At 42.1% G+C, this 13280-nt stretch overlaps 1 protein-coding gene across 6 annotated transcripts; it reads right to left on the reverse strand.

Moving 5' to 3' along the window:
* Nucleotides 1–368: 368 nt before the first annotated feature.
* On the reverse strand, nt 369–12658 carry LOC117763714 (uncharacterized protein C3orf20-like). 6 transcript variants are annotated; one of them, XM_034589079.1, is made up of 18 exons: nt 11970–12658; nt 11802–11893; nt 11260–11723; nt 9336–9395; nt 9124–9223; nt 8113–8316; nt 7872–8021; nt 7214–7334; nt 6004–6129; nt 5806–5919; nt 5253–5424; nt 4762–4981; nt 3886–3966; nt 3433–3766; nt 2961–3080; nt 1656–1798; nt 1330–1446; nt 369–780 (listed from the first exon to the last, which is right to left on the reverse strand). In XM_034589079.1, the coding sequence occupies exons 1-18, from the start codon at nt 12027–12029 to the stop codon at nt 681–683; spliced, it is 2778 nt and encodes a 925-aa protein (XP_034444970.1). In that variant the 5' UTR covers nt 12030–12658; the 3' UTR covers nt 369–680. The 6 variants fall into 6 exon arrangements, with proteins under 6 accessions (XP_034444970.1, XP_034444968.1, XP_034444967.1 ...); XM_034589077.1 differs by having other exon boundaries at nt 8113–8319; XM_034589076.1 differs by having other exon boundaries at nt 9124–9244.
* Nucleotides 12659–13280: the final 622 nt, after the last annotated feature.

Raw genomic sequence — 13280 nt, forward strand, 5'->3', positions numbered from 1 at the left:
ACTTTTGAATTTCAAGTTATTATTGTGTAAACTACAACATACTCCCAATCAGATCAACATGTCCACCACATCTGAATTAAAACCTGCTCATCATTAACTTTCTTGAGTGGGGTACACACATTTATTTGCACATACATCATCATCACTAAAATTACTAACACTGGTATATGACTAAGAGTCAAGCTGATACTGTGTAAGCCATAACTGATAGTTGAGGAAGTAAAACTCAAAAATAATCCTCATGTTGAAATCTGATCTTCTTACTGGCTGTAAAGAAGGAAGTTGGGTGAATAACAGCAATTGGCAAGGCCGTGAGAACAATTTCACATATGTATGTGCGAGAGACATTACAACAAAAGATTGAAAATTAAGTGTTTATTAAAATGATAACAAATCCAAGTAACACATGTATTTTTCATGGATATTTATATAAAATTAGAATATTCAGAGCACAGTGAAACATCTGTATCTCATCTTAACATCTTGGATCATCTGATGGCTGCAAGAGTTACCGGCACATGCTCCTTACTGTCAAAAGGGAAAGAAATGTTGTATCTGGAGTCCCATATAGGTGCAAACCTGCATTCTACGTATATATTAGGTGTTTGCCAACATTAACCTTAAGTATGAACCAACAGTGCACTTGATAACTTTTCGAGGGAGATACAGAGGTAATCTTGTCAATGCGTCGTCAAAGGAACATGCGGAAATGTCTGTTTTGATTTGACACAAAAGTTTCTCTGTCGTTGCTGCGATGCCTCACGAACTTCGATGGTTTTTCTGTTCAGGAAGAAGACATCACACAGGTAATTCACCCACATGTCTTAAAAACAGAATCTTATTCAGTAGAGTGCATACCTCTGCCAACAGTCCCCTTAAGAAACCACATTTAAATTCACTGGATCTGTATTTTTCATTGGATCTGATCCAAATTACACACACATAAATATCAGTGCCCTAAACATGCCTGGTTTTTTTTTTAGATCAATGAATTATCCTGTAAGAAAGAAACAAAAATGTTGAAGGGTCTCACAATGTTAAAGAAAGTAAAAAAAGATCCCTGGATCTGCCCACTGACCCAGATCTACACCAACATTTAATTTGACCTTCCTTGGGTCATGCCCCATCCCTCCACAAAATCACATGGAAATCAGTTTGGTAGTTTTTACATAATCCCGCTAACTAACACACCAAAAACCACAGATGAAAACCTTCTTTGTCGAGGTAATAAACAACACAACCAGAATGAGAGTCAAAAGGTGACGACAATAAGCTACCGTGCAGAAAAACAGCAGGAATCTAAATTTAAAACAGTATTTCTGTCACAACCTCTCATTGGCCTTCTTCTTTTCCACTGAAGCAGGCAGTGTTACGTCATCTCTTCCTGTCATTGCTGCATCTTGTGAGTTGTGTGGGTCTGTGGCTGCAGAGTTATTCACTGCTTCACTGTAAATAAATTACAGAAAACTATTATCATAATCATAATTATATCAGAGTATTTCTCTCTAATTTATATTTTAATAAAACATTTTGTGCTTCGCGGAGATGACTTCAGTTTAATTTTATCCATGGTTACAAATTCCATGATGATCAATGCAAACTGTTGAAGTGAGTTACAGTCAATCTGATTTGCTGGGGGCTTGGCGCAGCAGTACCTGAACTTGTAGTGTGGTGGGAGGCTCAGACCTAATCTGTAGTCTCCCCTGCTTCTGCAGATCTGCTTCTGAAGGTCCCCGACTGAGCAGCCGCGACCACTGTGCATGTAGCCCACAAACAGCAGCTTCCGTCTGATGTACATCTGCCACAGCAACAAGGAGGATTTGACATCATGTGTGTGAAGACGGGAAGGGGGGGGGGGGGTGATATCACCACAATGAAACACTTTAACTGTCATATTTAAAAAGAAGCCTTCGTCTGACTGCATGTCTTTTTTTAGGTTACAGAGAAGTGGACTGGAGCAGCACGTTATCTTTTCCGCAACATAAGTCGCATCAGTCACAGGGTTATTTTAAGTTTCATAAAGGACCCTACGGAGTGTGTACTCACAGTCCTGTCAATCATAATAAATGCTTATTGTGTCAAAACCTTGATTTCAATACAAACACTGTTTCATGTTATGATTTATGGACAATTTACGGAAAAAATGTCATCTTAAAGAAAATAATAATTTCAGCAGTTGTCATGACTGCAAAACTGTTCTCTTTTTGTCTTCTCTCACTGCACGTGAGCCCACTGTAGTGCCGAGGCAGACCCTCACTATAAGTCTTCCTCTGCTTTAGACACATACACATGTAAATACAGCTCTGGAAACAGCCGACATGTTATGTGTGAAACAATAGCAGCCGTTCAGTAAATCATTCAAATTTGTAAAAAATTTAAAAAAAGCCACAAACCTGAATAGTATTAAAGCAAATTCAGTTTTGTTTGATGAAAAACATTGACTATAAAATATCCATTGCTGATAACCAGGTAGGATGTAGACAGGATGTTTGTAAAAAAGCTATGCACACAACGTCCAGCACACAAACCATAACAAAGTGACAGTGTATTGTAGAGCTGTTTAAGGAGGACTCGCTAATGAAAAGGAATAATTCTGAAGTAGCTCTGGAGCATTAACTCGAGCTGAGAGAACCAGGTTTAGAACAGGCACTGCACTGATGCCTTAAAATAAAATTAACATCTTCGCTCTATTCTTTAAACCACCCACAACATTTCACCCAAATGTCAAATTCAAGAGACATGGCAATGAAATGGCAGCTATACATGTAAAGGCAAGATTGCAAATTCAAGACAAATGTGGAGTGGTCTCTTAATCTTTTCGAGAGCTGTATATACATATATATATATATATACAGTCTGTGTTTATACAAGCACTGCTGCTGCCTCCCTGTGGCAGCCATGGAGACATGCACCGAGCAGAGCCTGCAGCCTCAGGCCGGGCCTGCAGCAGGTTTACTGACCAGGATCATCCCAGGGGCAGCGTTGTGTCGCTGCTGCAGCAGCATGTTGGCACATCCCCAGCCGGGCGTCCCCCCTGTTGACATCTCATACCTCACCAGGCGAAATGAATCCATCTGGCACTGAAGGAAAAAAACATGCTGTGTTAATGGTATAATAGCCTGCTGACTATAGGATGTCTTTCATGACGTGTTTCTTTTGCTTTGTAGCCAGACAATACTTTGCTGTCCTTGCAAAACCTGAATCAGTATCAAGAAAAATTCTACACATGTGCACAGGTGCACTGCTGACTAAATGGAAAGCTGTTTAAACTACATGAATGCAGCAAATGAAGGATGCACAGAGTGTGTATCAGAGACTGTAATGAGGCTTGCCTGTATGTGCACATCTCATGTAAAATGTGTTCCTCTGTATTGTATTGTAACGTGTTTAGATTATTTTGTCTTCCCCCTGTCTGTAAGGCAGCATTCACACCTGAGTGCATGGCATGGATCTGTGCTTGTTCCTCCTCCTGTAGAGCTGCTCCAGTGCGTCCTCGTGCTCGTGAGGCAGAGTCACACACACCACCAGGATCTGTTGATTGTGCGGAGGCTGGCCCATCACGAAGGTGTCGTACTCCAGGTCCGTCACCGCAGGCATCAGTGTGACACTGCAGCAGCACCGCCTCCGCACCCCCTCCCCCAGCAGGGCAGCTCTCAGCAGCACGGGGCACACTGAGAGGAGGACGGAGGGGGTGAGCGGCGGCGGGGCTGGACAGCGGGGCACGTCGGCGGGCTGCTGCTCTGGACTCTTTGAAATAATCACTGACCTGGCAGGATGTAGTTGTCATTGTAAAGAAGCCAAACTGCAGCAGATGTCATTTTCTACACAGTAATATTCGAATGAGTTGTAATGATAGCATTTGTAAATGATAGACGTGGATCTTACTCAAGTTGGATGTTGCCGTGAATTTGTAGGGGTCCTATCTGAGTCACACGGGGCTCGTCCTTTGATCGCCTTTTAGGTGTCCTGAAAATAATCAGGTAAAAAAAGGCCCTTATTACTGCCAACATAATGCAGCATACATCTGTGCAAAGCAAGCTCCAGCACTGAAACTGATCAGTAAACTCCATCACCCTAACAAAATAAATCTCTGGCTTCGGTGTAATATAGCTGGATAGATGAGGTGACAGACTTAACACCCAGGGCAACCACAAGTTTATTTGGTTCTATGTGAAAAAAGTAATGGTGTTTAAGTGATTCTCCTCACTTAAACACCATTAGTTCAATTTAATAATTGTTCATTTATTTCCTCAAACCATTAACTAATCAATTGACTGAAGGTTTAATGTGATTCAATTTGTGAATCCCAATTTCAACACTAGAATGGCACTCAGAGCGAGAGAGCACATAATAAATTCTGGATCTGGACTTTATTTGGATCTACACCAACTTGCACACACTCAACAACATTTCATTAAGATCCATAAATTATTTTCTGAGAAATCCACAAAGTGAGCAAAAAGTTCTTTAACCACAACCTTCAACCATGTTTTGTGTTAAACTGTTTGCTAGTTTGTGCGTAGTCCTGCTCACTATCAGACAAACAAATGCAGATGAAATATTAACCTCTTCAAACATAACCAATACATTTTCTTATTGTCTTTCAAACTCCACACCCTGAGTTTGTGATGCAGGTTTACTTTTTCAAATGTATTGTCCTCGAGCCCTGATGACATCACATGCTGTTTACTTTGCAGCTCTCCTCAAGGCTATTCATTCTCCTGTGACATGTTGAATCAGTGGACTGTGTGTGGCGTGCACCTTGGCAGCCTGACAGATGAGTCAGCAGGTCTCTCTGCTCGGACTGACAGGTGTCTGTGCGGCTCCTGTGGCTTGTCGCCGCTCTCCTCCGGCCAGACCGATTTTGCCTCCACCCGCTCGGGTGGGTTCAGAGAGGGCAGCGCTGCTGACTGCACCTCTCTCCTCGGCCGGGTCCTCAGCAGGGCGTCAGGCATCTGCTCCGTGTCAGGACACCTGATACCTGGAGGACAGGAAGAGGTCAGTCAGAAATGCACACAAACGCCACAGTGACACGACTGACCGTGAACAGGATCCCGGCGGAACTATTCAATAATGTTGAGTTTGCATGATGAGGCGATACTGGAACTATTTTTTGCTTCATTGAGGAACAAACTCAGATCGGCTCATTGTTACTTTAAATAACTGGGGGCAGTTTTGAAAATGGGAAAAAGTGAAGAACATCTTACATATTTCAGAAAAGCTTTGTTCACAAACTATGAGCTGGTACGTACCGACAGCTGCACGATAATAATCCAGCCAGTCGTCCAGGGTGTTTCGAACTCTCTGCTGCAGCCTTTTCAGTTCCCTGCCGGCAGGCCCTGCTCTCCTCCACCGTGCTGACGGCTCCTCCAGCCCCTCCACCTCTCTGACCATCTGGAGCATCTCCTGGGTGCCCACCGACACCTGCCATACATCATTACTTGCATGGTAGAATATATGAGGCAGAACAACAGGAGGCATTTAGCAAGATCTTCTATACAAAGTGACTCAGTGAAGGTGTCTGCAGAACCTGTAGAAGTTCAGGAAGGAATCAAAGGTTTTCATTATTTCTATACGAGAAAAGAAAACACCTGATTATCTAAAGAATGATCTACATTTCTATGGTCAACACAGTTACGGCTGATTATAATCACAATCTCTTATACAGACATCGCGTTACAGTCTCTTTCCCAATTGATTTGTGTTTGCCCTTACCTTAACCTAACCTATCTTAACCTGACCTTAACTTCAGCATAAGACAAGCTTTAGCACTCAAACATCACACTGGCATAAAACGTTTTTTACAGGAGTCAGGGTCCTCTTGTTCTCCAGGACCACAACAGGGGATTTTGTCTTCCTCGCCAGCGGCAGGTCTTGAGCAAAATTAGAGGTAAACTTTCCATCTGTCTGCAAGCAGAGCTGTTAAAACAGAGTAAATGATATGAATCATATGACCTTTATTTAATCATAAATCTAAAATCTACTAAATAATCATAATCTCACCATTTCCTTCGGTTGGTTGATGTGAGACAGGACAGGAAGAGGAAGTTGAACACTCTCATCATTGCACCTGAAGCTGAGAGTGGCAGACGTACCATTGAGGAGCTTCACACTGATCAGATCTGACAACTGGAGGAGACAGAAAGACATGTTGATTGATTTACTTAAAATGTACACAATGTTAAACTAGGTTAGATAGAGTCCTGTGGTTTTATGCCAGTTTCAGTCCCTCCAGGTGTTCCTGACATATCACATTCACAATGATATAGTGTCACCATGACTTTTACCTTCGACCACTGAAATCTCATCAGTTAATCTTTTGTCAAAATCTGAAGAAATTCCTTAAATGCAGACTTGATATATCACTTGCAAGAGACCAAAAATATGTTTTGTGAGGCCACTGTGACCTTGACCTTTGATCTACATCAGTTAATCTGAGTCTAAGTGAATGTTTAAGCCAAATTTTAAAGCATTCTCTGAAGGCTTTAACGAGGCAAAAGATAATTTTGTGAATATCTGTGCCAGATTTAGGCAAATATTCTATGTTTCTGATAAGTCATGTTCACAAAAACATGAGGTCACAGTGACCTTGTTCTTTGACCTTTGACCACCAAAATCGAATCAGTTCATCCTGGAGTCTAAATCAACGTTTGTACCAAATTTGAAGAAATTCCCTCACAGCGTTCTTGAGATATCATGTTCACATGAATGGAGCTGACGGACGGACTGACAACCTTAAAACATAACTCCTCCGGCCACTGGGTGTCGCTAGCGAAGAGGGAGAAAAATAGCAAATTGACTTAAGCTACAGTGAATTCATTCATCTACTCTGCATGAAAACTCCCTGTTCATCAACAAGCTGACCAAACAGTCCAGATGAAACGTGTCAGAGACTCTTTGTGTTTGTTCCTCAGTGGGTCATGCATCATACCCTGCTTTCTTCCCCTACAGTGACATCTCCCTTGTAGACGTCAAACATCACATGACAGGCTCACCCCATCACCATCACCTCTGACATGTTCTGAATGCAGATATAAACACTGACACATTGTCAGTGAGGACAGACTGAAGGGAAGTTGAGACTCCACAGAGAGATTTCCTCCAAACTGTTGCCAAGGGAACGTCATTTATTTAACGCACAGAAAGTGGCCATAAGCTTTTATAACTGTATATGTGACATGCGGGTACTGTAATTTATAGTCATATTTTGTACCTGTATAACGACCTTCTTTTTAAGTGCACTGTGCGTCTGCCAGCTCCACTCCTGACTTTTCCTCCCGTAGTGGTCATTCATGAATCCACCATCCTGGTCCCACACTGCTACTAAAGAGGAGCTGGAGAAACATATACAATAAGAACTATATTTTACACATCATCAAAGCTGTCACACAAACATTTTTATAGTATAGAGGCATTTTGCAACCACAGTGCAGAGCAAGACATGAACAAATAGATCATGTTTGAATCAAATCAATTCGAATCAAGTCAGCCTCATAGGGATTGATAAATATACGTAGAAACCTGAGAGAAAGTGAGGGATCCCTGTCCCAGGACGGACAGAAGTGCAATAGCGTAAAACGTCTGGATGGTTCACAGCAGAGCAGCAGATCAGAAATGTAGTTTGGCCCCAAATCATTCAGAGCTTTATAAACCAACAGTAGTTGTAATATCTCCACAAAGGCAGAGATGTTATAACTGTTTGAGATTGTAAATGTCACATAATCATGGGAAAATCTGAATTATTTCTTCATGGTGCCAAAGAGGACATTATGGTTTGCACAGAATGACCCTCATGATTGTCAAACTGCACATCATGTGTAAAGAAATTACAGGAGATTTCCTGAAAATGAATTCATCACATTGGAACTCACTTGTGAGGGTGTGTAACAGCCCCGTGCCCAAATGCAGTGATAGTGGCCAGGATGACGGGACAGTCGCTGTCACTGAACACGTTGGTATAGAAGCCTCCACAGGGCAGAGCTGAGTGGCTCTGGCAAACTGCTGTGCAACCAGACGGGTAGCTGAGAGGCAGGGTCAAGGGTCAAAAAATCAGATGCAGTGACACATTTACCATATGCCCTAAAACTGCTTCACTTGCTGCGGGAAGGATACTATATGAACGAGGAGCCGTCGTCGATCCTGTAGTGTAGTTTCTTCTGTGCTGGATCCGGCTGCTTCACTTCTGGTATCCGTGGTATCCCGTTAACTAAGACGGACGAGCCACTCTTCCTCCTGGCTCTGCTGCTCTTCACTTTTGCTTTTGCTTCTCCATAGTGACACAGTCTGAGTGGACTGCTCAGCTTCGGTGTTTGCTGTCTTCTATGTGAAGATGAAGTTGTTTTTAAAAAATGTTTTTGCAATTACTAACCAATGTAAAATTTTGCACATATGTTAGCCTTCTGTTTTTTAATGAGTACTGAACACAGAGTACAGCTGAGGCTGATGTCTAGCAGGTGTCAGAAAGTACTGGACTGATACAGTTTCAAACAGTGAAGATGCGGCATTTATGTTTGAATCAAATATATTACCGATCCGTACAATATTTGCAAAGACACGTTAGGCTTAATCTAAACCACAAATTGCAACATGGTGGAGCTAGGCTACAGGAATGATCATAAAGTCATTGGACCCATTGTAGAAAACTCGATCCAATCTATCCAATAGATATTTCTTCACTGCAAAATAATGTGGACTGACCAAACAAATGAAGCTAAGCAAAAGTTCAGTCTTGAACACTGTGTTCTTCCCAGGCAACCACCCAATCATAACCTTTGTGAAACATCCCAAGTATAATAATCCAATCACCACCACCAGTGTCCAGACTCTGGGTGGAAGTCTCCCTCCATCCAAAACACCTCATTCATAGGTCTTATTACTTGGTTTCTACCTCTGCCTGAGGTCTAAGCACCAAAGTCAATTCTTCTTGTTCACAATAAATGTAATTTAATTCTAATTTACTCATTTGAATTTTCTCTAAAAGTCTTTCCTGATAGAGCTGACATTTCCAGAGCTAAAACAAATCTGATTTGCTCATTTGATTATCAAGGATGTAATCCTTTGGAATGTAAACCCTCATTGACAAACTTCTCATTTTAAATGCAGAGGAGCAGAGTAACGACGCACTCAGGATTTCTTGCTGCCCGCAGTCGCTCCACCGCCCACTGATACAATCTGATCTGCTGAGGCTCGACGTGGGAGGGCTGCTTCGGCTGAACGATCCAACCTGGACACAAGTCACATCCAGCTGAGGCAGCAGAGGCACAGCAGTGACACACAGTCAAACAGAGTCACATCAGCCACATCATCAACACAGTGAAGCAGCTCCGACCTCGTACCTGGATCTTTACGGCTGCTGGATGAGATGGAGAAACTGATGGATGAGGAGCTACAAGCTGCTGGGAAGAGAGAATATGTAACTTAGTCATTATGTCCCTTGATATTTATATATATCATATCTATATGTTCCCATTTCAACCAACAACAACCATAGGGCCCATACAGTATCTCTCCGATTCTCGCCTCCCTTCATTTGCTACTAGTTAACTGATTTGAATATTATTTTAATAAATTTGAATCTCAGCCCCCCTCCGTTATATTACGGAGCTACTAACTCTCTATGCTCCAAGCTGTGATCTAAGATCTTCCAACCAACACTTACTATAGTTCCTATAACTCAAAGCTGTTATAGAGGGGACCAGGGTTTTACCATCAGGGCCCTGAGGCTCTGGAACTCCTCACCTCAGGAGATTAGACTTGCCAGAGCTTGTATTTTAAATCATTGCTTAAAATAAACTTTTATAGAAAAGCCTTTTAATGTCTGATTTTAACTATTTTTAAAGAATGCTGCTTGTTTTTAACATTTTCTCACATGTTATCTTTCTCATTTTTGCTTTGTCTTGTTCTGTGTGGTTTTATTCCGAAGTACCCCGTGAAACAATTTTAAACCTCTTTTATATAAGTGCTGTAGAAATAAAGTTGGATTATTATTTCGTTAATTATTTCTATATAAGCTGCTGCAGTGACATTAGAAAACTTAGTAATGTTATTCAATAGCCTGTAACTGATTAACATACAGCAGTAACTGGGCCCAGCTACCTTGTCCGATCTGGTAAACAAATCCTCTCACTTCCACAAGCTTGCAACCCAAGATGTTGTCAGACTCCAGAGGTCAAGAGGAATAACCTGTTCACTCCTGTCATTCTCATTGTTATTGTCTCCTACCTGTGTTAATTCTGACATATAGAGGAGCGGTTTCACTTGGGGACGGTGCTGTCTAATTCCTATAGTTTTCCATGTATCGTACAGTCTGTGATGTGTACCCATGATGTGAGACAAGCATTTTAAGTATAGGCCTACCTCATAAAGGGTGCATGTTGTACCTAAGGGCTTCATTAATTGTTAATAAGTCTTTTATTAATCATTTATAGATTGGTAATGAGCCAACTGTATAATCTATTTTGGGGTTTTCAGATAGTGGAAAAGCCCTTTGGCTGTTGTTTTGACTTGTATTTAGCATCTTCTGGATTCAAAACTTTTTTTACTTAAAAAATGTTTCAGAACTTTATATTATGATTGCCAAACTTTGTACCGGTAAACCTGTTGACCTGTAAACTGAGAGACAGCATGAAGCATAAAGCATGTTAACAAATTGTTATTTAAGATTTGAAAATTCAAGTCATTCACATCAAGTCTGGAATACCTGGGATTCTGATGTTCTTATTAGGGATTTGTTATTGGTCTTTAAAGCATTCATGAATGAATTGTTAAACATTAATAAAAAATAACTACTTACAGATAATTTAAAACCTACAGCAGTCTGAGAAGTGTGGAAGCCCACTGAGTTTATCAATATGTTGGAAAACGACAAGTCGATAAAGATTGTTAATAAAAAGAGTGCATGATTTATAAAAATTATGAGCTACACACTCATGTGATGTGTAGTCAAAATTTTGCGAAAGGCTTTGATCAGGCAGATACTACCACCACTGATGGATCTATAGATTTTACTCAGAGGCCATTTAGGGGCCAACAGTTACACAGAGGGGCCAATAATATGTCAAACATCCACTCAGAATTCCGGATTCAGAAAGGTGCACGTTTAAGTCATTACAATTGCTCCATAACTTTAAACAAAGCCATACATCATTGGCTATATTTTGAAAATTGTTTCGTTTTCAAGCACATTGTGTTCCTCAAAAAGTTGTAGTTTTTTCTAGTATATTCTTACAAGTGCCTATGCGACCCATGTGGCTCATTTACCTCTGGACTTCTGTTTGCGCTTTTTAACACGTGGATTGGCGCCAACTTGTGGTTTACTCTCAGAGGGACCTGCACTTCCCTGTCCTGTCTGCCTCCTGCCATCGTCGCTCACATGATGGGGACTTCCTCCCAACTTCAGGGAGCCTTTGGACCCTCTTCTTTTGTCAGTCTGCTCGGGACTGCTCAGTAGCGCCGCCCCTGAGGTCAGATCCTGCCAGGAGTGACACAGAATATTTGCCACCCCGTGTGGGACGCGGCCCACCTCGGCCCAGTCGTACTGTGAAAGCAGGAGAGCCAGGTCACTCAGTAACAGAGGGGCTGCTCGCTTGTATACGTCTATTGGCTCCTGGCTCCTTCTGTCCAGTGCAGCAGGTGATGTTGAGGTGTCAGGTTCAGGTTTACCCTCACCACGTGGTTCACCTGTCAGCCTCTTGGCCGCCTCCGCACTGTCATCCTCCCAGTTACTGTGAGGAAAGGAGGAAATTATTCATCAAAAATACAAAAGTACAAACGGATCATTTCCTATAGCAACAATGAAATACCTGTGTGTGTCCTCATGCGCTCCTCCTCCAGGTGCCACATTATAAAGGTAAAAGTGGCTCCGTGTACCTTCAACCCTGTTTCGTCTTGTTGGCTGTAGGGAAGTATATGGTTAATGTCCGGCAGTTTATTCCTAATTTTACAGTCAGCAAAATGACTCATTAACTCACCTGGTCAAAGAAATACAAAGGACCAGCTCTGAGTTCTGTCCGCGCACCACAAGAACTCATTGTTCCCCCCCAAAATCCACAAATTAGTTCCAGATGTTCCCAGCCATCCGAAAAACACACTTCACACAACTAAAGAGCGTTAAAATCCACGTTTCTCTTGTGTGAATGCACCTCTCGTTACCACCGCTGAGCTGGTTGCTTGGATACACATAGTTCTATAGGCGCGCGCGGCTCCAAGCTCCAACCTGTAACCTCCGTTACGCACCAGCAGCGATCGACTTCTCACACTTACGAGTTGTTTGCGTGACAATATACAAACAACACAACATCGCTCACAAGAACAAATAAGGTATCGAGCCTCTGGTAAATGTTGACACTCACGTCCGGCTTGTGTTGAGGAGCTGCCGTGTGTCACAGGTGCGCACAGCAGCAGCAGGTAACATGACCCTCAGACGGTGCCACGATGTTCAGGAGGAAATGATTGATTGAAGCCAGGGACGTGCACAGACATTTTGGGGGGGAGCATTGCTCGAACCTGGAAAAAAAGAGCATCACCCCCCTCACCCCCCCATGCTAGTGTAAATTAACACATCATGTTGTAAGTTTCCTGTGAAGTATAGTGTAAGCAGCAATATGATTTTGCATCTTAAGCTTAACTCTGACATCTATGTGACTGCAAACCACAATATTCAAACTTTGAGAAATAAACTCTTAATGCATTAATTGACATTGTGTACATCATAAGCAAAAAAAAGAAGAATGTTAATTTAGCAAACTCAGACTTGTAGTCACGACATAAACGTCATGATGAGGGTTACAGGGCATCGCTTTCCTTTTTTATTTTATTATTTATTGGCTGGATCACAATTTAAAGTGGTAAAATGTAAAAGTAAAAGTATTGGGCTAATTATATTTATGCCAGATTAATAATACCCCTTTTTCTTCAGAGGGGAAGCGCAGTCAAAAGGGCAAACGGACAGTTGCTGCAGGACAACTTCAGCTCTATGCTGTGCAGCTCGGCCCAGACAGCATACGGATAAGGGCCACCTGATGCAGCTCTTCTGGACTTCTTGTGTCCCGGACAAAGGTGTAATCTGGATGTGAACCTAAAAGTGGCCCGTTTGTTAAAAGGCTCAAATAGCACAAAACAATTTTTGGCCACCCTTGACACCCTGGTACAGTATTGGCTTACTTTTGGGCCAGATCTGGCAACCAGGAGCGGACTGACCAAGGGCCATCATTCCACCCAGTATAAGACAGTGTGGGATTGTGGATTTGGGCCAAGTTTTGCTCTGTGTGTGTGTGGGGGGG

This window comes from Hippoglossus hippoglossus, chromosome 6, assembly GCF_009819705.1.
Source record: "Hippoglossus hippoglossus isolate fHipHip1 chromosome 6, fHipHip1.pri, whole genome shotgun sequence".
NCBI classification, from domain to species: domain Eukaryota; kingdom Metazoa; phylum Chordata; class Actinopteri; order Pleuronectiformes; family Pleuronectidae; genus Hippoglossus; species Hippoglossus hippoglossus.